The following is a 25,773-nucleotide window of genomic DNA, read 5'->3' on the forward strand; positions in this document are numbered from 1 at the left end:
AGCCAAAGTTAGGGATAGAACAGGCACCTTTCAGGCATTAAGAGTTTGTCAATTCTGTAAACACTGCTTAGCTTGTTTTTCTCTCCTTAATATATCTAGATATTAATGACTGCAGTAAAAACCCTTGCCACAATGGAGGAACTTGCCGAGACTTGGTCAATGATTTCTTCTGTGAATGTAAAAATGGGTGGAAAGGAAAAACGTGCCACTCCCGTAAGTTCAGCACTTCCACAACATAACAGGCGTGCTCAGTTACAATGCAGCAAGTTTAAGCATTGTATTAAGAAAGCACAGGTATTAAGGATAGTTTGGGTTTTTCATAGGTGACAGCCAGTGCGATGAAGCAACGTGCAATAATGGAGGAACATGTTATGATGAGGGGGACACTTTCAAGTGCATGTGTCCTGCAGGATGGGAAGGAGCCACTTGTAATATAGGTAAATAGCCTGCATAATCACCAGGAAGCAGATGCAGCACTGAATCTGTGACCTCAGTTTTTCCTCTTGGCTCAGATTTGAGGGCTTTCTAACAACTTAATGGCAAATCTCACTTCTGTTACAGCGAGGAACAGCAGCTGCCTGCCAAACCCCTGCCATAATGGAGGTACCTGTGTAGTCAGTGGAGATTCTTTCACTTGTGTCTGCAAGGAGGGCTGGGAAGGACCCACGTGTACTCAGAGTAAGTCATCTCTGCTTGAACTTTTCCAGAGTGTTGCATGATGAGAACATTAGCTCATCCTGTCGCTCTTGGAGCCGAGATTGAAAACAGAAGGGCAAGCTTGTTTGATGTAGGCTTTAGCATCACCTGAATCTTTGTTTTTAATGACTTTATGTGATAGAGCCTTGACCTGGGCATGAGAAAGTTGCAAATGAGTTAAGTGGAGACAGATGTTGTCTTGTTTTCTCCCTGCATTCTTTTTCTACCAGCAGCTCAGTCTGCTTCCACTTTTTTTTCCACTGTTAGATTCTTTTACAACGATCTCTTCCTGTGTACATGTGTTCCACAATGTAGTTAACAAATTTTGTGGTGGAAGTCTGGAATCAATTTAGTGGAGAATTTCAGCATATTTTTGTTAAAGTTGAGCTACATGTAACTTGGGCATTAGGGGAAGTTCAGTCATTCTTTACCGACAGTAGAGCTGTATTAGCCAAAGTCTGCATGTTTAACGTTGTTTATCTTCACTTTGCAGACACAAATGACTGCAGTCCTCATCCTTGGTAAGTTTAATATGTTTGTCTTTCATCTTTTGCTTTTTTTTGTTGTCTGAAAGTTCTAGATTCTATTTGCTTGTAGTGTTTTTTTTAATGCACATAATTACTTTTCTTTATAGTTACAATAGTGGCACTTGTGTGGATGGAGACAACTGGTACCGCTGTGAGTGCGCCCCAGGCTTTGCAGGTCCCGACTGCAGGATCAGTAAGTCTTTCAGTGACTCTCTACTTTGATTTTTCTGTTGCTTAAATCTTGTTGCAAGACAATCAACTTAATTGAGTTAAGTGGTAGATCAGATTTATGATAGATGTCCTTTGTCTTCTCTACTTATATCCAGATCAGTAGAGGACGTAGGGAAGGGCAGGAATTACACTGAAAATGAAAGAAATGTTGAATTCCATTCAGCTGAAGCCTTCTGGTGGGCAAAATGCCCTTCAAGATGGTTGTCCCAGTTAGAATATGTTTGTGTTTGACATGAAAGTGTGCTAGCCAAAAACCTTGTCAATTAATAATCTACCTACAAGCCCTGAGGTGATGTATGTACTTCCCTGTAATTTAATAATAATTACAGGTAGGAGGACACTAATACTATTCTTTTTTTAAGTAACAGCCATGGAAATAGAAGTTCAGTAGTAGCAATACAACTGGTAGGGGTTTACCACTGCTGTCAGTTGAAGAATTGCGTAGGTGGACAAAACTGAATTCTGCCAAAGGAGAGAATCCATCTTTGTGTGAGAAGGAATGTGTCCTTGCCCTTAAAGCTTAAGTAGCTGTAGGGGTCAGGTTTTGATTTTCGTTAGTGCCATGCAGCAGAAACTTCAAAGAATTTGCTGCAAGATGTTGCTGCTAAGAATCTGTCCCTGGGTAGACACTAGAAAGTAAACATAAGAGGGATTTGCCTACTGGAGCTTTAAGTTTTTTTTCTGTTGAAATAAAAGTATATTATAGAGTAACTCCTTTTTTTCCCCTTTTCCTTCCCACTATAGATATCAATGAATGCCAGTCTTCACCCTGTGCCTTTGGGGCTACTTGCATAGATGAAATTAACGGTTACCGTTGCATTTGCCCACCAGGTCGCAGTGGTCCAGGATGCCAAGAAGGTATTTCAGATGTCATAGCTGGTTATATTGCTTGTAGCAAGACATGTATAATTAATTGCATGTGAACGGTTTTGTGGTTGTATGGGGGGTGGGAGGAGTGCTAGGTTATTGTTGGTTAAAAGCAAATATCATGTTCATTGATGAAGCAAGCTTATCACTGGGCTTAAAGGAACTTATATAGAGGGTTTTTTCCACTTTTTTTTTTTTCCTCAAGCTTTTTAATTCTATTAAATATGTCTTCAGTTACAGGAAGGCCTTGCATTACCACTGTCCGAGTAATGCCAGATGGGGCTAAGTGGGATGATGACTGTAATACCTGTCAGTGCTTGAATGGAAAAGTCACCTGTTCTAAGGTACAACTATGCTGTGTTTTGGGTTATACGGTCTTAATTCTGTAACCAATGGTTACTTATATCAGTATGTATTCCCTTCTAGGTTTGGTGTGGTCCTCGACCTTGTGTAATACATGCCAAAGGTCATAACGAATGCCCATCTGGACACGCTTGTGTTCCTGTTAAAGAAGACCACTGTTTCACTCATCCTTGTGCTGCGGTGGGTGAATGCTGGCCTTCTAATCAACAACCTGTGAAGACTAAATGCAATCCTGATTCTTACTACCAGGACAACTGTGCCAACATCACCTTTACCTTTAATAAGGAAATGATGGCACCAGTAAGTAGCCAAACATAACTCTGTATGCTGTGGCCCACAAATGCTTGTTTCCCTAGTGTGGAACAACTTACTTGACTGCTAAAAATACAGTAAAAGCTGATGCTCCTTCATTAAAAAAGAAAACATAAGTTATAGAAGGCTTAATAAAAATTTCTACCCTAAACGTTTTTGTGTCCAGAGAAGAATAAAAGCTGGTTTGGAGGGAATTTTACACCCTCACCCCCTTCCCTTGAACTGTTACTTTAGGGCAAACTCTCTTCAGCTTTGATGTAAGCCAGTATATCTTATTTTTTTTGTGTATAATAAAATGCATACATCATTGTATATATTTAGGTATAGATATAAATGATTTTTGTAGGCGTTCATGTGCATGTATACTTTAAAAAAAAAAAACACAACATTTTGTCTCCTCCAGGGCCTTACCACAGAACACATTTGCAGTGAATTAAGGAATCTGAATATTCTGAAGAATGTTTCTGTTGAATATTCTATCTATATTACCTGTGAGCCTTCACACTTGGCAAACAACGAAATACATGTTGCTATTGTAAGTATTCCTGGAATATGTTTAAATGTCTTAGTAGTTAATTGCTTGGATATAAGTATAACATGTGGATTTCATAAAAGTTGTAATTCCTGGCTTTGTCAGTACTTCTGAATTCCTGGCTTTGTCAGTACTTCTGTTCAGTTTCTATCCCAGTTCTCTTTTAAGAACAGGGAAGAAATCCTGATTACATGTGCATACCCGAAAGCTACCCTCTGTTAGCAACTGTAATAGGGGACTAAAACACTTCCCAATATGCTCTCTTGAGCACTGCTTTTTGTTTTGTTTGTTTTAAGGATGAGGACAGAAATTTTGCAATATGAGTTTCTGCCTGTGGCTGAGATTTTTGTTTTGTTTCTGTTTTTGGTAGTTGTTTTAAGTCTGAAAAGTACTGAGAGGCTTAACTGATTGTGAAAGTTTATAAATAGCAGATTACCCACACATCTGATTTGGCATTTGGTGTTAATTGTATGACTTCTTATTTAGGCTGCTGAAGATATAGGTGAAGATGAAAACCCAATCAAAGAAATCACAGATAAGATTATTGACCTTGTCAGTAAGCGCGATGGAAACAACACGCTAATTGCTGCAGTCGCAGAAGTCAGGGTACAACGGCGACCAGTTAAAAACAAAACAGGTAAGCTTCCCCCATCTCCAAGAACTCATGCTCTTCATGACTAGAATAGCCTTTCAAAGCACGTGAAGCTTTTCTTACTTTTGAGATCTGTAGCAACTCTGAGTTTCTCTGCCTGCTGGCCCTGTTAAGTGGGAACAACAAGGAGTATTTGCACCAGGATCTTACTATAAATAACATTTAAAAAAAAGTGTTCTGTGAATGCTCTAGAACAGTGGCTTAACTCCTTAATAAAAGGCCTACAGCCCTCTCCATGGAGAAACAAGAAGAAAGGAACTGAAGTCTAGCTGGTTCTGAAAGTTCCCACGTATTGACCCGGTGATGACACTGTCCAGATGGATGCTTTTGACCTTGACATTTAATTCATCACAACTAGTTCCCCTGTAGCACCAGGCAGGCAAAGGTATCTTATGGCCAGCCACAAATGGAGAAATGACTTCAGTGGGAGCATAGCCCCCAGGCCAGGAGAGCCAGGGTAGGACAGTGCAGCAGTGCCTGCAATGACTGGTTCTGCGGCGAGGGGAGGACTTTTTCCATTGAGGGCTGTCAGTCACTACTCAGAATCCTAAACTCCCTTTAAACACCCTGTATTCTAAAAAAGCTGAGATTATCCTTACATTACTGTCTGGACCCCAATGTATAAATAAGGCTTAAGAACTGAGATTTCTCTTCTTTGTGAAAAGCCTTGACCGGAACACGTTGTTTGCAGCAGGGTTAACTGGTCTCATATCTCTTCCAGATTTCTTGGTGCCATTACTGAGCTCAGTCTTAACAGTAGCCTGGATCTGTTGCCTGGTAACTGTTTTTTATTGGTGTATTCGAAAACGCAGAAAGCAGAGCAGCCATACTCACACAGCATCTGATGACAACACTACCAACAACGTAAGGGAGCAGCTGAACCAGATAAAAAACCCCATCGAGAAACACGGAGCAAATACTGTCCCAATTAAAGACTATGAAAACAAAAACTCTAAAATCGCCAAAATAAGGACGCACAATTCAGAAGTGGAGGAAGATGACATGGACAAACACCAGCAGAAGGCCCGATTTGCCAAGCAGCCAGCATACACTTTGGTAGACAGAGATGAAAAGCCACCCAACAGCACACCTACAAAACACCCAAACTGGACAAATAAACAAGACAACAGAGACTTGGAAAGTGCACAAAGTTTAAATAGAATGGAGTACATTGTATAGCAGACAGTTGGGTGCTGCCATGCAGGGCCTTTAAATATCATTATAAAGGCACTCAAGAGCTTGTAGTTCTTAAACTGTTGTGTAATATTTGAGTCTAAGGCTATTATTTACTTAGAATCCCTGTGTTAATTTAAGTTTTGACAAGCTGGCTTACACTGGCAATGATAGTTGCTGTGGTTGGCTGGAATACCAAGTGCTGCATTTCACATCTATGCAAAACTAGTCAAAAGTGCCCTAATGTAAATTCAGCTGTAGCTGATACATCATGGAAATGTTTCATAAGGTATTACATAGCCTTATTACTCTTCTTTAGTGTTAATTTTTTTTTTCTGCCAGATGTCCCAATTTATACAGTTTCTTTAGAATAATACATTTTATTTATATTTATTGAATCTGAGTTTTTTGTATATTGGTTTTATGGTGACGTACAACTAGTTCTGTATTTGAAAGTGCCTTTGCAGCTCGGAACCACAGCAACTATCAAAAATAAGTTTATTATTTATTTTTTTATTGTATTTTTGTTGGGGGTGGGGTGGGGGGAACTTGTCAGCAGTTGCTGGTAAATGAAGAATTTAAAGAGGAAAATGTGTCAAAAATAGAAGTTTGTATAGATATGTAAATAATTCTTTTTTTATTAATCACTGTGTATATTTGATTTATTAACTTAATAATCAAGAGCCTTAAAATATCATTCCTTTTTATTTATATGTATGTGTTTAGAGTTGAAGGTTTTTGATAGCATTGTAAGCTCGTGGCTTCTTTATTTTGAATTTATTTTCTTGTTACATGTTGCCTATATGCCAAAACTAAGGTGTTCTAAAATAGTTTATTTTTAATAGGATGGGCTTTCATGCCTTGATGCTGGTTTTTGTACAATGTCAAACGTTTGAAACACCTTCCATAGTATCACTTTAAGACTATTTGTAATTACTGACTGAGGCAGTTTAGATAATTAGACTAGAGAAAAAATTTTTTGCTGCTTTAGACTTGAAAACGAGTGACAGGCAGATAATCTGCTAAGAAGCAGTTTAAGGGAACAAAACTGAGCTATTACTTTATGTAGATGAAATGTGAGTGGTTGCATGTAATTAAAATATCAAATTAGCGTGTGAAGTTGGAAACACAGCAATCTTATTTTGTAAATTCTGATTATTTTTTTCACCATGAATATGTAATACTGAACCACTTGTAGATTTGACTTTTTTTGTAATCTACTGCATTTAGGGAGTATTCTAATAAGCTAGTTGTTGAATACTTGAACAGTAGAATGTCCAGTAAGATCACTGTGTAGGTTTGCCATAGATTACACTGCCCGCCTTAACAAGTGAGGAAATCAAAGTGCTATTACATGTTTAAGATCAAAAAGGCTTATAAACATAGTAATCTCAGTGGTTAACCACTGAGATCATGAAGATACCTTGTATTGTGATATTAGTGTTATATGAAAATGCATCTTTGATGTGTTGTTCCTGGCAATAAATCTTGAAAAGTAATATTTATTAAATTTTTTGTATGAAAACATAAATCAGCGTGGAGATTATTGAGCTCTGGAGGCACTCCCAACTAGTCAGTTGGGCAAAAACAGTGGCAAGTGTTGGTCCGCGCTTCTAAGACTTGCCACTGGTTTTGGTGAAGTCAGGTTTCTTGCTAGATGACTGTGTTTCTGGCTGGCTTAAAATCAAATTGAAGGAGTTTGAAAGCAACCTGTCCCTTGTTCTCAATGTCTTTTGCCTAATGTACATCCATGTACTTTTGAGACAGTGATGATGCGACTGGAATTGTGCAACTATTTATTTGGCATGGGCCAATGAGCTACCACCAGATAGTAACCAAATCTAAGTAGCTAGGCAAGGTACAAACTGCTGACCTGGACGGGAAAGGATCCATAGATTATGATGATTCCTAGTGGGCAAAAAGTGCTTTGTGAAGCATAAACTAAACTCTTAAAATATTCTGAAATGGCTTAATGTTTAACTAATGCGGTCCCTCCCAGTTTAGAGGGACTGGGTGTGGAAGTATGGGCCAGCTGTATGATAGCCTGCTCTTTATTTTAGCATGCTTTCCTGATGAAGCTGCAACTTTGCTTTGTTAAAGCTGAAGGAAAAAATTAACAGTATGTAACAAGCTTAGCTGGAAAATAATATAAAACAGAGTTGGGTTCCTCCTTGTATTTAAACCACTCTACTGCAAGCCGCAGGCCTTTTCTTCCGCATTTGTTTGTAGTAAATAGATACTATAAGATTGCTGTAATATGAACACTTGAAAATAATCTGAGTGCAAGACATATTGTTCTGTACTGTTCTTACAGCCATCTTAAAGAAAATGGTTAAAAATCTCTTTAGTGTTACTTTTTATTTCAAGCCCACTTTAAAATGAGATTTCTAACTTGTTGCCACACTACCTTGAAAGGGGTACTGCTCTTATTCTTCACAATTGCATGCCACATAACTTTAGTGGAGAATCATTAGTTTACTGCTTGCTGAACAGGAAGTCAACAAGATTAGCTTCATCTGACCACTTCAATAATACCTAATCAAACAAATCCCACAAGTATTTTTTCTCTTTGTTCCCAGACTTCTACAATCTGCAATAAAACAAACAAGTTGTGTCTAAAAAAGCCACTTACAGATAAAGGAGTCTTCCAGCCAGCTTTGAAGCATGAAGTGAGGCTATTAACTGAACAGATTTCTGTACTAGAGTGCTGAATTAGCCATCTTCCTGTACAAGCCCACTGTTCACAAAGATGGTGCTTTCAATGATGCAGAAACCAACTACTGCTTCTGAATAACTGAAACATTTAAACCTGAAGTTGTAGTAATAAACCCTTCTCTTAGGCAAAAGAAGAAAACAACAACTAGGAATTCTGCTAGTCTCAGGGAATATGTTTGTGCCAAGTTACTTGAAAACATGCAGAGTCAAATCCTAATTAGACTTAATCAGCTAATACAGTGAAAAAGCTGTTCAGATCTCCAAAGACTCTGTATAGAGCAAAAGCCGGGTTCATCAAATTCCAAAATCTTTTTAAAATTGTGAACACAGTATTAATTAATTTATTTCCAGCCCTTCCAGGGCAATGAGCCACCATGCTGACCATGCAAAAGTTTTGTTACTGCCCTGTTTATCCATACACAACCTATTTTTCCTATATCACTAATGTCATCGCTATACCATAGCTATAAAACTAGAGCAGTACAAGTTGTACAGGGAGAGGGAAGAGTGAGGGAATTCTATTAGACTTGTATAAAGAAAAATATTTTAAAATTATATCCTCGCATCTCAGTGCTAGCTTCAAAATTTATACTGGTGAATTTACAACAAAATGAGTCTTCCAAAACCCAGAACCACCACCAAATTGGGGGTTGGGATATGGAGTGTTTTCCATTGTGATGAAAATAAATAGAAACATGGAAGTTTAAGGCTTTCCCATTAGAATATCAAGGCAGGGGTATTTTTGTACAAACCGTACTTAGCCAGTTCACAGTTTACTACTCCGGGAAGATACATTCTGTTTAGTCAGGAGAAGTTTCATGCTGTTTATTTGTGTTTATTCTTTGGATCCTTATTCATCTAAGAACAAAAAATGTGTGCTTCCTGAGCTGCCATTTAAATATAAGAACTTTAAAAATAAATTATTCCTCCTTGCACCCTCAGCTTTGCTACAGCTAGAGCTAATTGAACCTGTCAAATCTGGGTTTGGTTCAACATGAGCTGAATGCAGCCACATCAAAGTCGCTGCACCTCCGCACGGAAAGGGCCCATCTTACACAGAGGTGACTAGCGAAAAGGTGCTGACCACGCATGCTACGTCAGCCTCAACTCCAACATATTCATGTCACTGGGGGAAAGATAGCCTTGGGAACAGCTATTTCTGCATTGTTAATACAAGCAAATGACAGTGCGACAGCTCTTATACATTTAAAGCCTAGCAAGTGAAGCCTGGCTCAGGGCCTAGATATGAGACTAGCAATCCTCAAACTGTTTCACAAGGAAACTATTTCTCTCTCCACAGTAACACCACTTGTTCTTGCACTGAGACACCTGCACGACAAGAGTTAATATTGTTAACCAGCTCTCTGCGAAGCTAGAAAATGTACACGGTTGTGCTCTCCGTTGCTCCTTGAAGACTGCATGATTCAGCGTCTCATCGGCTATCCCCCATGTGGCTGCTCCAGCCATCCTGCTTAAGGCAGCCTTGCCTCCCCCTCTGTTCAGAGGCCGTGGAACGCTACCCCTGCCGTTTGCAGAGTCCCTCCGGAACAAGTCACAAGGCAGAGACAATTCTTCTATTAGTGTTTGCAAAGAAGATGAGAAGTTGTGACAAGGGAAGTACCAAATCCAGCCTTTTCCTCCCCAGAAGTTGGAAGTGATTGCGTAAGCTCCCCCTCCCCTTCTAAAAGCAGCAAGATACTAACGGTTGGTTGCTTGATATTTAAGAATTTTTCAACTTCCTCTTTAACAGTATTGGCACTAGTGGTCATCACAATTACTGTTTACCAGTGCTGACAGAGTTTGTTTTTATAGATCAGCTCTTGTTCCCAAAGCAGGGGAGGAAAAACAAACAAAAAACCAGTGCAATAGCTGTGCAAGGATTAACTCCAACTTTTGGGGGTGGAGGAGGAAAGAGGTGAAGGTTCTGAGAGGTCTGTTGGCCACCAAGGTTCAGCAGATGGCTTACCTAGCAGTGGGGCGGCAGTGGAGTGCTGTGGTATCAGACAGGGTGTCAGACCGGAGTTCCAGCCCAGATCTCCCAGTGAGCGCCTTCTCTGTGATGTGCAAATTGTCTCAACCAGTTTCTCTACAGGGTGGAGAAATAAACCTCTATTCTTTTCATTCTAGCACTATGAGATCATATTAATATTAAAAAGGGGCATGCCCATCTCTAGAATTATAGCTCTAGATACTTTTCTTTAAAGATCTGATGCATAATGAAAAAGACAATTATTCTGGCGGCAAGTAAAGCAGTTATGGAGCTAGATTACCAATTCCTACTACTGAGGTAGCAACTAAAGTGGCTGTCTCAGCTATACTGCAGGACCTAACTGACAAAACGGGAACAAATCAGTGAAATTCTCATTCACAAACAGTGCACTGTCAGCTCCCACAGGAGCCAATTCACAACTCTAGAATAATTGTAATGTACAGTAAAGGAGGCAGGATGGTGGAGGTTAATTCCCTGGACAATTTCTGGATTATAGCTGGAATGCCCTGGGACACTACATCATTTTAACAACTGTTTTACAGTTTCTTAGCATAAGCCACTACCAAACAAACAAACAAAAAGTCCCAGTCTAAAAACGTCACCTTATTGCCACTGTGGAAGGGTTAAGGACATGTGCTACCAGGATCCATTATAAGTATCTGGAATAAAAGAGTCAACAAGGAGGGAGAACAGTTCAAAGACAGTTGAACAAGTTGATGAAAGAATTTGCAGCACGAGTTCCTTACCCTATGTGCTTTACCTTGAAGAAATTGCTTACTCTCAGTGCTGCCCCAACTGTCAAAATAAGCATATTCATATCCCTCCCAGGTTCAGCTGCAGAAAGCTTTGATAGCGCTTTGATAAAAGGCTCAGTGTGCTCCTCTTCCCTATCCCCATCTTCTCATTCACAGAGATTTTTGGATGCTAGTTAATGTTTATTAGAGAAGAAAAAAGCAGAAAGCAAAGTGAGGAGTGCCTTTTATTAAAGCTAATTTCTGAGGCCAACCCACACTTCCCACTGCTGGCTCAAAGACTCTTGATACTATTAACTCTATTTGCTCAAGCTTGCTTTGGAGTGTTTTAATACAATAGGAAATGTTTTATGAGGTACTGATATAAGCAAGGAGATAACTATTTATAACATGAACAATCTGGGATATTCTAATTACATTTTACATCATTCTTATTTCAACTAGTTTTCAATGCAAACAAACAAACAATATCCTCTTTTTCCTTAAAAAAAAAATAAAAAAAAAATTCCATTCAAAAACCAATGAAATAATGATACAAAAAAAAAAATAATGATACAAAAAGTCAATTAAAACTCAAAGAATGTGACACGCATGCAGAATTGTGAGAGGGAAGGAAGTTCACGCTGACAAAATAAAAGCCTCAGGGAGAATAACTAACACTCACTTGGACAGAAGTTTCTGTAGCAATGAAAAGTTTGGGTTCTTAAAATTTTCCTTTTTTTTGTTAGAAACAGGTGTTGTTGGCCTTATCCAAGTCAAGTGTAACATCAAAATGTAGCTATGCAGTGGTAACAACACGCTAGCATATGCTGTAGACCTTAGCATGCAGAACTACTATTTTACAGTATCAGACCTAGCACAAAGTTTATTATTACTCAGAATAACTCTAGTGATAGTTACCATTTTCCTACAGATCAGCACTGGTCAAGGGAGATTTTACAACAACTGCTTCCTTTTAATAAATAAATAAAAGGCTGGTGTAGCTTTTGATGTGTGTTTAAACACAGAAGTTCACTAAGCAAATAATTTAACTACCTCAATGTAACAAATGATACAAATGATAGTCTGCACACATTAGAAAGTGTTTGGCTAGGAAAGGACTGTTTCACTGTCAGCAACTAGCACAGACCAAACTAACCAGACAAGTCAAAAAAAAAAAAAAAGAAAAAAAAAAAAAAAGCTGTCTGTTTTGGAAAATACAGTTATCTCTTTTCAAAGACAAATAGATAAATTTGTATCTTTCAGTGTGAACCTTGCATTGTGAGCTTTAGCCAGTCAATTCCTCAGATCTACACATACTGCAGAGGAGTTCAAAGAAGTTCCAAAAATGAGAAAGCATACAACACACAACAACCTCCCCCCCCAAAAAAAATACTAAAAAAAATGTTTCTGCACTTCGATGAAGTTTCAGAACAGAATAGAGCCTTACATATTTAAAACTTTTAATAGAAGGGTATGCTAATGCAGCTCTGAAGCAAATTTGTAATAGCAAGCCTGGGCCAAGACTTGCAAACTGCTAATTTTACATTGCTCGGGCTCACTTTCCAGCTTTTTTTTTTTTTCTTTTTCCTTTTTGTTCCTAAGCCTGACTTGGAAATCAGGTCTGCAGTTCCAGAGGATGCCAGACCACACACCTGTCAGTGATCTGGATGCAGGTGGATTGTAGATAAAGGAAAAATAAATAAATAAATAAAAAACAAGACTGAGGAGAAGAACCTTGGGGTTAAAACAGAAAGATAACAGAGGCATATGGTGAACACAGGTCAGTTATCAGAGTCACATAAAATATCCATAAGACTTACAAACGGGAAACTTTTATAGCAGTGCTGCCATATGGAGAAAAAGAAAGAACAATTTTGACCAGCAACACCATCCATAGTCTATAGAAACAATGATTTTTCCCTAAATAACTGCATTTCTGAAAGGATTCAAGAGACAACTTTTCAAAGTAATTAAGCTCAAAATACACATATAGAAAGCAGTGGGTCTTTCAAAAGAGCCTAAGATCCTAACAAGCTAGTAATTACAATTGATACAACCATGTACTTTTGAAAAGTCCATTTGTATAATCCGTAGGCTCTAACCCTCTAAACATTCCAGCCCTACATTTCTTATTGTTACAATATCATTGTTTGAAAAGGAAAATGGTTTCGTGCTATCAGTAAGGCTATGTAAAACAGCATTGTAAATACCATAACAAAATATCCTAAATGCAAAATCAAATGCTCTCAGCTATATAAAAGATAATGATTTTGTCTACCCAAGCTCCCCATAAACATATGATGACATCCATTTGTAAGGCTGCATATGTTGCTCAGTTACAATTGAAACTAATTTGTAATTATAAGGCTGACCTAATAATAATAGCAATGGTATCCCATAATACAAGCTATATGTGGTAGAGCTCTCTTTTCTAATACTGGAATTAAATTCTTTTGGAGAGCAGAAGGGCAAGAGGAATAGAAGCTTCAAAATCCAAAATTGTTAGGAGTACTAATCTGGGGCATACTTGCTCGAGTCTGTCAGCAATTGTCACAGGAACAATCAGTGTGTTTGCCAGTTTGGAAAAGCAAGCATAGAGTCTTTGCTAAGCAGAATAAAATGAAAAGAAGTAACAAGTAATTTCGTGAGCTCAACATGCGTCTGTTCTCACATAATCATCTAAACCTCTCCTGTAGGTTTCTGTTACAACCAAGAACGTCATGGAAAAGTCAAAAGGATCCAGGTGAAAAGCAAGGTAAAAATAATGGAAATACATATGAATAACTAGAATATACGCTTGCATTATTTTTTTATTAGGTTATGCACTGTAAGGACTTCAAGAAACTGTCCAGAAAACATACACTTTAATATAAAGTATCAAATGACTGTTTTACTTATTTTTATTTTTCTGAAAATTTATTAAATTTCCTTACACCTCTTTTAAGTCCTTTAAAAATGTGCTTTTTACTCCCTTACTAGCAAAGTATCTTGAGCCCATAGAAAAGACAAGAGTAAACATACCTCAAGCTATTCTTCTTCCAAACCCAGATTTGTTTGGAGCCTTCACTGCGCTTGTCACTAGGAAGACCTTTTTGCAGAGCCTGAAGATGGGTAAGCATTAGCAACCTTACTGCAAAGTACTATGAGAAACATCATGCAAACAGGCTGAAAGACAAAAGAGAAAATGTCTTCTAGCAGGCATGCAGAATCTTTTTCATTTACAGCAAAAGCAGATCTTTTTTTTTTTTTTTTTACAGCAGAAAAGATGCTGTTCAATTGACAGTGTTTTGCTGTCAACTGCTGAGTTGCTAACTCTCTAACGTGTACTACGCACCAACTCCAACGCTAATGGATGTGAATCTTCCTATTAATCTAAATAAAGCTACTCACACCATTAAGTGTATGTTTGTAAGATTTCTGCAAAATTTGCTTCACATAAAACATCTGTGCTCAAATTGATTTTGAGAGAATGATCAAAAGGAAATTGCTTGTAATTTTATTTTAGCCATTTAAAAATATAAACATGAAAGAAGAAGTTACAGTTCCTTAGCACATTAGCATACAACTTACAAAAACATTATTAAAAATCACTGTACAATTAAAAATTACCTGTATCTTAAAATAAAAAAATAACTCAGATCGCTAACACCTGAAAAGCACAGACTGTTGTCCTTGCACACACGCAAGGCTTGATTGTGAAACCTGAGTGCATAAAGAAGTGCATGCATGTTTATGTATGAACTTTCCCCAACAGCAATGTTTGCAAATCCAGGTGACTACACACATAAGAATAAATAATTTTTCCAAATAGTGAATGCACGATCACTCGTATCCACAGCTCACTTTAGAAACACGCATTCCTGTCAAAACTGCCCAAACACAAACTATAGTTATTTGGAAAGCCCACTGAAAAGTGGCCCTTAAATTATCAGCAGTATTAAAATCTGGTTAAAGATTTATTTGAAATAACCTCAATTTGCCTTACTGTTGTAAAGATCACATGAATAAACCACAAACTTCCTAATGCAGAAAAAGGATTGATTTTTACTAAAATAAACCATGTGTTTAGAAACATCAAAAAAAAAAATGGATAACTGCAGCTGTTAACAGATTACAAAATTGATTGTAACTTTTTCTGTCATCAGCTATCAGGACTTTTTAATAGTACCAAAACACGCAGAGATCTGAAATTCTGCTTAGTAAATATTTTATAGGAGATTCTTCCTTTTGTAAATATTACATCTGATTTGTACAGTATTTATGGGTCTAATGTCAAAAGACATAACAGAATTATCTCAATTACAGTACCAAACAGCTATGATGTTTAGTTAACTATTTTTTCTTTAAAAGTTTATCTAATTTGGACTTTTTAGAGATTATTTTTCATTATTTTGAATTGCTTCCTACTTTTTATATACGCTTTCCAAACACAAATCTGGCTGTCCATCCATACCATCGAGGTAATATCTCAGGTTTTATGACTTCTTAAGCCTTCGTAGTTTTAACTTCCTGAGACCATCTTCACCCTCTTTTTTCCTTTTTTGGGTAGGCTTCTCCACAGGCACAGGCTGCAGTTCTAAACAAGATGACGAAGGCATGGCAGGTAATTCTTTGGTGGTTGTGCCTGGCTCATTTTGGTTTGTCTGCACTATGTTGTGCCCCACAGGAGGAGGCTGGGAGAGGTTTTTTCCCAAAGTAAGTGACTCTTCATCAGACACAGTCTTTGTTAAGTCTTGTTTAGAAAACACCCTGGAATTAAGTGGGGTCTTCTCCTCCAAGAACAGACCTGAACAACCATCATTGCACTTAGTCATTTCGGTATTGCTAGGAATTAAAGTAGCCTCTTCAGAGGATGCTTTTTTGAAATGGTCTAACTTTTCTTCTGAACCACAACTCCCTTGTTGAGCCTGTGTTTTGGTCACTTCTTGATTTTGTTTTGGATCTAGCAGTGCTGACTCATAGCTACAAGGAGGGTTCTTGCTTAGAAGTCTTGACTTCAACCGCTCCACAGAGTGAGGTTTTCGCTGGCTGCTAGTATCCTCTGGCTGTCTCTGATTAACATTATTTTCCATCTCTAAAATAGGAAGCTCCAAGTTGCTCTCAGCTGTATTTATGCAATCCTTCAGTTGTCCTGTACTCCTACATTTCACTTCAGATTGAGGACTGGTGGAAGTTTGACAGTCATTCTTTCTGTTCTCTGTCCGTGAGTCCACTGAGCCAAGATCCACCTTCTTGGAGTCTTTGCTGGTTTGGGGTTTGCTCATGCTACTTTTCCTTTTCTTCGTCCTTTTCACACTGCAATATAAAGGGATTTTGTTTTTAATAAAAAAGAATCTCTACTGCCTCAATTTGCCCTTCTTACAAACTCTGAAAGACCACTAGGGCAACCCTCTTTCTGAACATGGAAAAAATCCCTCTATATCATCTTGACAAGCAGCAATGTTTGTCTAGTGTGGATAATATCAAGTGTTATCCATCTGATTTTCCACTGCACTAGGGGAACCCTACTTATTAATGACTAAGCCATGAAGGAGTTCACATTCTATTCCAAGAGGCAGAACTGGATTCATTACAAATGTTAAAGGTCAACTCTGCAGAAGTATATTGAATTCCTTCCCAAGCTGGCTAGATAAAATAGTATTTCATAAGTGCCCAAATGATTTCAAACCATTCCCATATATTCATATGCGTAATGTATATCTAAAGAATAGAGGGGGACAAGGGGGAGAGGCAGTGTGTGCGTCTGTGTATTTCTAATCTCTAGTTTAGAAACGTTCCTCTGGATTTTTTCCCAGGACATTTCAAAGCATTACTTTAAAGTTAACCACTACTCATCTAATATCAAGCCTGCTCATCTGGGAAGGACTTAGGTAATGCACACAGATGATATTCTGAAAGGAATTATACACGAAAAGTGAATCACAAGGGACACGATGGAGTGTCAATATATAAACACTCCTCAGCAGTGTTACCTCCAAATCTACACTTCACATAGGCTGTGCGATGAACTTTATGCACAAGTACTGAAGCTGCCTATGTAAGATTTCAAGTCTAAAGATATTGCTATAGATCCTCCGATGCTGGGGCTGCTTTCTGCTGGTCCACTGACACCAAGCAGTTCCCCACTCTACATATTTAACTTTATGGAAAAGGAACTCTTACAAAATAGGTAGAGCTGGCATAACTCCGAATCCAATCTCCCTTCTAAAGACATCACAGATGAAACAACACAGGTTAAAATAAAAGCTGACAGGGGTCACAGCAATTCCTTGATTCCACAGTTGATGTACTGAACATTTGGAACTACTGGCAGTTTGTGCAAGTACCAATGGCATCCTGGTACAGCAGAGGACCAGCAAAACGTTCAGCTGACCCACACACCCTCCCCATCCACTACACCACATGGACATGGCACTCTTCAGCTGTGTCCAAAGATCCAGACTAATACTGTGGTATGCTGCAGACTCTCAAAACGATCAAAAAATATATTTGCAAGTGTTTTTCACCAGATTCAAACATCACTTATTTATTTTGGCTCAGAGCTGCTTTCAAGAAAAAAACACCCTGTTTTGGTTCTGCCGCATGCTATGTGAGATATCTATGTGGGTTGTAATAGCTTTTTTCATGCTGTACAAAATAACAAAGATCATTTTATGTGCTTATTCAGACTAGAGGAGTAGTCTCTTAACAATCTCAAATAATATTTTACAGAGGAGTTCATACTATTTGACATTTTATTCCATAGGCTAGATTCTATTCACCCAAATTTTATCAGATTATAAACGTAACAGCTTAGAAACAATAGCGACATACATTTCTTTCAAGATGTCTTGCTTTATCTGCTCGTTCAGACTAATCTTAAGCTTTCCGTTCTCAGCAGATGCAGTAAAATATTCAGATGTCCCACTGGAAACTTCTTCTTTCTGCTCCAAAAGAAAACACAGGTTTAAAACATGACACATCAAGCTATGATTATTCAACATTAAGCTCCATTTCTAATACTAAGACGTACAGATGTTCTTTATTATTTTGATCCAAGCAGTCTAAAAGAAATGGCTAAGTACAGAATTATTTTTAATCTTTTAATATTTGGGAGTCTAGTCAGTTCACTCCCTTTTCAGACTCCCAGCGAACATACTTCATATGCTAAAATATACCGCAAACAAACAAGACTGCAATGTAAAGGATGTAGCTTTCCAAACCATCTGAGGAAACCGTTGGCAAATATTTGACATCTTTGTGGCTCAAACTGTGACAAATGCCAGGAATCTCTGTTGCAGACAGGAGCATGTTTGTCAGTTTTTTTTCTGAAGAGACTGACTGGCGCAGTGGTCTATACACTTATTCTCAGAAGAATTCCCATAATTTTCCATACTTACAGAAAATATACAGAGTATTACTTACTCATTTAAGAAGGCAAGGGTTAAAACTTTTAATACTAACATTCAAACGCTCACAGCTTGTAGTGGTTGGCTACTACAGGACAACAGGGGAATTCTTTCTGGTCTCAGCTAACAGCAGTACCATAGTTTTATATAATATGAGATTGAGGCGAGAGGGAGGGAAGGAAAATGCTCTCTCTTCAAGCTGTGAGCATTTCCTTTCACAATGAAACAATCTCAGTGAGGGAAGGGCCATTTGCTGACTTCACTATTAACAACCACATGCTTCAAAAAAGTATCATCTCTGAGGCTAGGGAGAGGAGGAAAAAAAAGTGGCAAAGTCAAGAAGAGAAGAGGCTTTGTGTATCTCCTTTTCTTTGATAACATTTCTTCATCAGGCTGAATAATGCAACTTCTGACTGGGGCTCATCAAACGTAGGGACTGCTTATTTATGCCGTCCCAATCCGCACTGTGAACCTAGTGCAGTGGAGCCAGGCAGTATGAAAGAACCGAAGCACAGAGGGACAGCAGAGGCACGAGGCCAAAGCATGTACATGACTGCTGCCTGGAACACCGCTCAGAAACCTGTCACTTACACGGGATTAAGCCCTGCCCATTTTATTTTAAGTTTTACAGACAAGGAGGGTAAATCCCACCTCTACTCCAGAAGAATAAGTCAGTGCAATCAGCTGCCTGTTTTGTAAGCAGAAAGAGGGTAATCAGGCAAAGAAAAAGGGCCATTTTGACTGTTTAAAAAACTACAGCTGTTTTGAGCCTTCATTTCAGAGGCAAATTGTGCAAATCTTCTTGTGTGTAGTAACAGACACATGAAGTTCTGTGCTCTGATGCTGCAACACGTGTGCTTACAGTAGGCACAAAGCACATGGGACATACATGCAATGTGATTTCAACCTCAAAAATCAAGCCTAACTAGTTTAATCTGAAGGATAAATTGCTGCTTCTATTCTTGCTAGAGACGTGGATGCCCCTTGACTTAAAACATCTTTGTATTTTGTAAGCTATTAAAAAAGGGAATATCAAGATACTAATGAGCTTTGTTAATTTTGGAAGGCATAGACTCTAAAGCCTGTAGCAACTATTCTGATTTCCAGTAACATTTGCTGCTCAGACTGAAGGTTCTTGCACAATAATTCTGTACCGCAGCAGTCGGAGAGCACTCTTACTTAGCCAGAGAAGTACACGCAGAAACATTTGAACTTCCCTCGTTGTGATTTATGGTAACTGGGGAAGCTGATTACATTACATCTGCTTCAGCCCTCGGCTGAAGACCTCAGCGAGGCAGGCTGCGATAGGATCACCAGTCCACAGAGATGATTCTTCTAGATGTGGTAAACAATGGGTGGAAAGCAGCACTTTGTACAAAATCCCCTGTGCCGACGCAGAAAGGAGGGTTGTGGACAGTTCCTATCCACACATCCTTACTACTGCAGGTAGGCAGTAACTCAGTTCTAACTTGGATCACCCTGTGAGCAGGGAATGGTCATTGTCTGGAATGTGCAGTCATTGCAGTGTGTGATGAGCAGACCCCGGAGAGGAGCAAAGACAACAAAGCCATTTCGCTTCTGAGCTGAGTCAGAGTGGAAGTTAGCGGGCCAGAGGTGAAGGGCGAACACATTCCCTTACTACACTATCGTCAAGCTTTTGTTTTGTTTTCCAATAATTTATCGCAGAATGTAGTGACAGAAAAGGGTTAAGGCATTAAAAAATAAAAAATCAAAATGATTTATATGTGAAACACTTCTGAACATGCCCTCTAAGTACAGTAGATTTTCCCCTTGGAACCACACCCTGTAAGAGCTGTATTTTGAGAGCTGAACAATTAACATAAGGCATATGAGTCAGTCTTTGAAAGACTCTGTGGGAACCAGAGAGCCTTTTGCTATTAGGAGTGATGTAAACTCCCTAAGGCTGGAGTAAGTCCACAATAGAAGGCAAAGAGAGTCATAAATAACAACAATGGGCACTCCATATACTACTAAGACACTCAGCCATTACTGGTGATACTTCCTTTATTTTCTTTATTAGACTTAATAATTTTAGTTAATTAAAAAAAATAAAAAACCATGCCTGTTTTGGGAATACGATTTATTTCCTATGGGAACTCCAGAACTTGTTAAAGAAAGAAAAAAAAAGCTAATCTGCTCTCATCCTGTCTAGTAATCCCAAATTCCTTTTAGGCAGTGAAATAATTAAAGAAAAATATTCCAGGCATAAAAAGGAGGACAGCAGAAGCAGACATCATATAAACAATGACACCATGACAGAGAAAAACGTCAAAGCACCGCCAGACTTGTGACTTGACTCTGAAAGAGCTGCAGGGAGTGGGATTGCTGCGAACAAATTAAAACCACATTTCTTGGCAAATTGTTAAAGACAGACATATTTACATTTGTATAGAGACTGGGTGGGCACAAAAGATTAAAATGCTTCTTTAGCCCTTGAACTGCCAAGTTCTATTAGAAATCTGTGCTCTTAAAATCCTAGGGTAAGCTCGCTCCTTTTTGTCACTAAAACTCAGCAAAGAAGGGCCTGCAGAAATGAAGCTTACAAAGACTTCCTACCCTACCTGTTCATAATATTGACCTCACAGAACCTCCTCGGAAGACCCTTATCCAAAGGGATGCCTGGAAAAAAAGAATTCTCTGCTAAGACCTGCACAGAAACATGACTGCTAGGCACAGGATATACTTACTTTAAAGCTTGTCAAATTGAAAATCCGTTCTTTTACTACCTATGCTCTAACTCAAAATCAAAAAGAAACTCTCAGAAACATCAAAAAGTGGGGTGACTACCAACTGCAGCTCTCACCAGGACAACCTAGTCTCGCAATACAGCAGTAAACACCTGCAAAGTAACTATCTATGGATGCGCACTTGTCAAGAATCCTCATAACTCACTATCCTGAAGAATAAAAGCTTTGGCCTTTTCACAAGTCAGCCTGGCAATACTGCTCATACAAACATTTTTTCAGTCGAGGGTTTAGGATGTTGGGCTGAAAGAAAAATTTTCAGATTGAACAATGCCGACCCCTTCCCTCCTCTGGTTGGGGTTCATATTTTCCAGTTATTTCCTATTACACTAACGGTGGCACATGCTTGTGTACCAATCAAGTAACACTATGGGCTAATTACATTTCATGTCTGGTTAAAAGAAACAAACCACATTGTTCCCGAGCTGCACTTATCAATGTGGCTCAACTTGCTCATCAAACAAACTTAATAGAAAACATCAATGGGTCCAATAAATCATATTTAGTATCAAAGCGCCATATAGCCGTCCCCACTGAGGCCCCGTACAGCACACGCAGTGAGACAGCACCTAATGTCAGGCTGAATATAACAATGCTAATGAAGCAAGGATATAAAGTATTATCCCAGTCACACATAATTGAATAAAATTAGAATCAGTAAAAGAAATGAAACAAAATGCTTATTCTTGGGAGCTTTATGTGAGCTTGCATTTGCATGATATTTCTTAATGTCACTTGAGCAGCATCATGAGCTCAATCATATAGGCTAATCTTTAGGTTGCTAAATGGTTATAACAGATGACCATCAGATCAGAGAGGTCATACAGGACTCCCTGCACACTGGTAAATAGAAAAGGGCGACTTAAGCAGGTGGGGAGGCTTGTCAGTGAAGAATGAACAGGTACTATAATCTGATAGAAAACAGACGAGGGCAGGACTTTGGGTCTAGTCTTGTGCCCTATCCTGTCTGAAGAAAAATCTTCCAATTACATCTCATTTCATGACTCCATGACAAATTTTTCAGTGTTTCCAACATAGCAGCTGATCTGTCCTACAGATGCTACTTATGAACGCCTACCCCACTGTAAAACATTCCCAGTCATTTCCCAAGTACAGACAGGAATAGCATTCTCAACCTGAAATACTGTTCCTTGACTGGACTTGCAGAATATTGCTCTACATTTTAAAACTGGCTGTCCTGTTCTGTGTGTCAGAAAGGTGCACGAAAAAACAGCAAGGACGACTTTCCACGCTGTACAAGGGTGTACCTATTCACCATCTGAAGCAGGTACTTTTAAGGAATGCTGAAGGTTTTGAAATACATTCTTCTAAAAAAGTTGAAACTAGAGAAAATGGCATCTCTCCAGTGTGTAACCTGCTAATAGCATAGCACAGAAAGCAAAATCTAATACCCTGATCAGCCATCTGCATTACCTACTACCAACATACATTTTGATTCCAGTCTGCAGGTTCTCAACTACAAAGCTTTTGCTCATCAAGTCCCTATGGTCTGCACTGTTTAGTCCAAGATTTGGCCCAGTGTCCAAAGGACAAGGTCTGAACCCGAGTTTCTCACTTGATACATCACTCCTAGCAATTCCCCACACTCCAAAGGCATGGTTTAGAGCAAGTGTCTCCTATGAGGAAAATTCCTTCTTGCTGTTCAACTAGTCTTTTTTTTTTTTGTCTTTTTTTTTTTTTTTTTTGGGGGGGTGGGGAGGGGAGGGGATGGGTAATTATATTTTGGGTATAGCAGAAATCCCAAACTGTTCTGAATTTGGGAAATTCCAAGTTATCTAGGTTTACATTTGAACATTTGCTGAATAATGGAAAATAATAGAAAAATTCCTGCAATAAAAATAAATAAAAATAAGCTGCAAATGGCATAAAAAACCTGTGATACTATATTAAAAAAAAAATCAAAGTTACAGGGGCAGCTGTTTAAAACTTGACGTGTGTAGTACAGGTAGAAAGAACATTCATAAAGCTTTTTCTAAAGGCACGGAAGGTGCTCCCGAAACAAATGATTTATTTACATACTCAGAAGCACGTGATACACTCTGTGTGTATTTGCTTGAAGGCAAAAAGTGTTAAAATTAATGTTAAGTAATTGAGCTATTAATCATTCTGATTTTATACACTGATGGTAGAAGACTCAGATTCTATCTTCTGAGAGAATGTCCACTGATAAGAAGGAGGAAAAGACAATAGCTTTTCAAAGAAAATAACCTCTTGTAAGGACACTAAAAAAAAAAAAAAGCTTTTTTTTTTTTTTTTTTTTTTTAAGAAAAACAATGTTTTAAAAACATGCATCTTAAGCCAACCTTTGTAATCAATTTTAAGGTTTCTGCCTCTATTCATTATGATAATGAACACATACAAAACATGTGTATGTTATATATAACACATACTTTAAAGACCTTTTTAATAAAATAAGACAACAACAATTTTATATGGAGCTCAAACCCATCCCTCAACATACGAAACTATGAGAGAAGGAATCTACTGGTAATCATCACATGAGTATTTGGAAAAGTAAGGCTCTTTACAAAAAAATCTACACAGAATACACCTTTTTTTTTTTTTTTTTTTTTTCCCCAAACAACTGTTCTCTTTATACAATTAAAATAGCATTTAAGAACTGTAGGATACCTTGGAAAGAATCACATATTCTTGATCTTGTTGGCTATATACAAGCAAAATATGTAACATAGGCAGAACCACACAGCCTAGGGAAGAATTACTGTTCAACAATGTAGCTGATGTTTTAGCTTGGTTTCCAGAACAAAACACTCAGTCCCCCCCAAGCCCCCAAGATTTCTGAGCTCACACTGTGGTCTGGTCCTTCCAGATAATTTCTAAACCTACAGGTCGATCTCATGTAAATACGACAGACTCACCAAGGCCTCAAAGCCAGTCAGCTGTTACATGTTTAAAGCAAAGTGAAAATGAGGAAACAACTTTCCAATTTTTAATGTTTTAAACCCTTATAAATGTCTCCACAGAGGGAAGTTCAGTTGTTGCAGGAGACCAGAGAAGGGACTGGGGTCATTCAGGCGGATGGGGCATAGGAAATATGCCAGGAAATCAGTGGTATGATAGTGAAAGCTGATGACTGGCAGAAGACAAAAGATGACTGAGAATAAATACCAAAGAAAGCTGCTTTGTTAAGTTCCTGCAATGACAGAACAACCTGTTAAAATTTCTGTTAGGGATTAATGATGCAATATGAGGAAATAAAAACAAAATGCATTCTGTACCATGACATTCATTTCCAAACTCAGTCAAGTTATTGCCACTATTACAACAAAATAGAAACTTGTACACAACGAGATATGTGCAAAAATGCACATCAGAAAGTGAGGCTTGGGTGTGAACGACCCAACTGATCTGTACAATTCCACACAGCTTACCATCATATGCTTCAGCTTACATTTCAGCCAAGCTATAAAATTCCTATTAGCTCTAACAGCTTTATGTCAGAAGTTGAGGAACAAATTGCTCTTTAAAACAACAAAAACAATTAGACATATACTTTGCACAGTATGAATATACAGAATTATTATCTAAAGCTGAAGTCAGTTAGATTTTATTCAGTATTAGTTATTAAATTCTCATAGATGCACAGTGACTAAATAAAACCTTTAGCTCGCTGCAGTTTTAAACATTATCAATGCCAGCTTTCCACACTGCACCTTTGTTGGAGGTGCCCATCCTCTCAAAGTTTGCCAGGAGCAAAGAACATAATTCAATGAAAAGTCTAGAATCAGAGCTCAAATCCGCATTAACCACCAGGATAAATTGGGACAGCAAGAGCACGAGGGGAGAGCAAAATGAGGGAGGTGAAAGGATGATGACAGATGATAATATCTTAAATAACCACAAGGCTTTGACAAATGAGCTCTTGTGAGCACTGTTAAGTAGTTACATTTAAATCAACTGGATTACTCTTATAAGAAGCAACTAGTAAAATCAGTAAAAGATTACTCAATTTGTCCCTCCTTTTTGAAGACTGCTTCATATGGAAATCATTTTATGTGCTTAATCGTTTATGCTCAAGCTATAGGACCCTCTGTCCTACTACTACCCTTCATCTGTATTTTGCACTGAGGTACATGATGTTCTAATGAAGAGGTATTCAACTTGCTTACTGGCATTAAGACAATTCAAGTGTTATTTTTTATTTAATTTCTTATATACATTCAAATTCTGCCTCCATTTCAGATAAATAATGCTATTGAACAAAGATTTTTAAGTCAGTTCCATGTAGCAGTATCTTGGCCTTTTTCCAGAGATCTTAGTTTATTCAACTCAGCAGCATGCATGAACACTGTAATTGCTCTTTTCAGTAAAGTACTTTGCATTTATCGACAGATGATTTTCATTTACAGTCCCAATGCCCTTTACTCATCTCTGTGAGCGTTTTCTGAAATTCTCCAAAGTCTTCTTGACTAATTGAAATAACCGTGTCGAATTTCATTTCATCATTTGTCCGCTTCTCTGGAATATTAAACAGCTGACAGCTATTACATTTTCGCCATGCAAAAAAATAAATCAGTCAGTTTGTAAGCTATACGAAGAAACCAAGACAAGCTCAGACAAATCTCACTGAGGCAACCTCCAGCACTGCCACCCTCAGGTATCCTCCCTCCCCTTTCGCAGGAGTTTCCTGCCCCCACAGCAGGGCTGGCAGAAGGGAGCGCACACACGCACGCCCAGCTGCTCCTGCTCCCAGTTCACAGCGTTAGCTTAAAACCCAGCAAAGTTTGGTTTGCATGAATCCCTAGGACTAATACGTGGCAAGATGAGGTGCAAGCACACGGACCTT

The 25,773-nt window shown here is 38.4% G+C and overlaps 2 protein-coding genes across 4 annotated transcripts in view; one reads left to right on the forward strand and one right to left on the reverse strand.

The window, feature by feature from the left end:
* The window catches only part of JAG1 (jagged canonical Notch ligand 1), a 36,514-nt gene extending 28,904 nt beyond the window's left edge, over window positions 1-7,610 (forward strand). Inside the window, exons 16-26 of the mRNA XM_032184633.1 lie at window positions 100-213; window positions 324-437; window positions 562-678; window positions 1,190-1,217; window positions 1,331-1,416; window positions 2,199-2,312; window positions 2,556-2,665; window positions 2,748-2,984; window positions 3,400-3,531; window positions 4,015-4,165; window positions 4,902-7,610. Coding sequence (XP_032040524.1) covers window positions 100-213; window positions 324-437; window positions 562-678; window positions 1,190-1,217; window positions 1,331-1,416; window positions 2,199-2,312; window positions 2,556-2,665; window positions 2,748-2,984; window positions 3,400-3,531; window positions 4,015-4,165; window positions 4,902-5,359 — 1,661 coding nt within the window. The 3' untranslated portion in view covers window positions 5,360-7,610. The remainder of the gene's footprint in view (window positions 1-99; window positions 214-323; window positions 438-561; window positions 679-1,189; window positions 1,218-1,330; window positions 1,417-2,198; window positions 2,313-2,555; window positions 2,666-2,747; window positions 2,985-3,399; window positions 3,532-4,014; window positions 4,166-4,901) is intronic.
* A 7,532-nt stretch (window positions 7,611-15,142) lies between these two features.
* Window positions 15,143-25,773, reverse strand: part of SLX4IP (SLX4 interacting protein) — a 78,166-nt gene continuing 67,535 nt past the window's right edge. For all 3 annotated transcript variants that reach the window (XM_032184605.1, XM_032184604.1, XM_032184603.1), the window contains 2 exons: window positions 17,606-17,715; window positions 15,143-16,087 (listed from right to left, as the gene is read on the reverse strand). In XM_032184605.1, coding sequence (XP_032040496.1) covers window positions 15,268-16,087; window positions 17,606-17,715 — 930 coding nt within the window. In that variant the 3' untranslated portion in view covers window positions 15,143-15,267. The remainder of the gene's footprint in view (window positions 16,088-17,605; window positions 17,716-25,773) is intronic.

Source organism: Aythya fuligula, chromosome 3 (assembly GCF_009819795.1).
Source record: "Aythya fuligula isolate bAytFul2 chromosome 3, bAytFul2.pri, whole genome shotgun sequence".
Lineage (NCBI taxonomy): Eukaryota > Metazoa > Chordata > Aves > Anseriformes > Anatidae > Aythya > Aythya fuligula.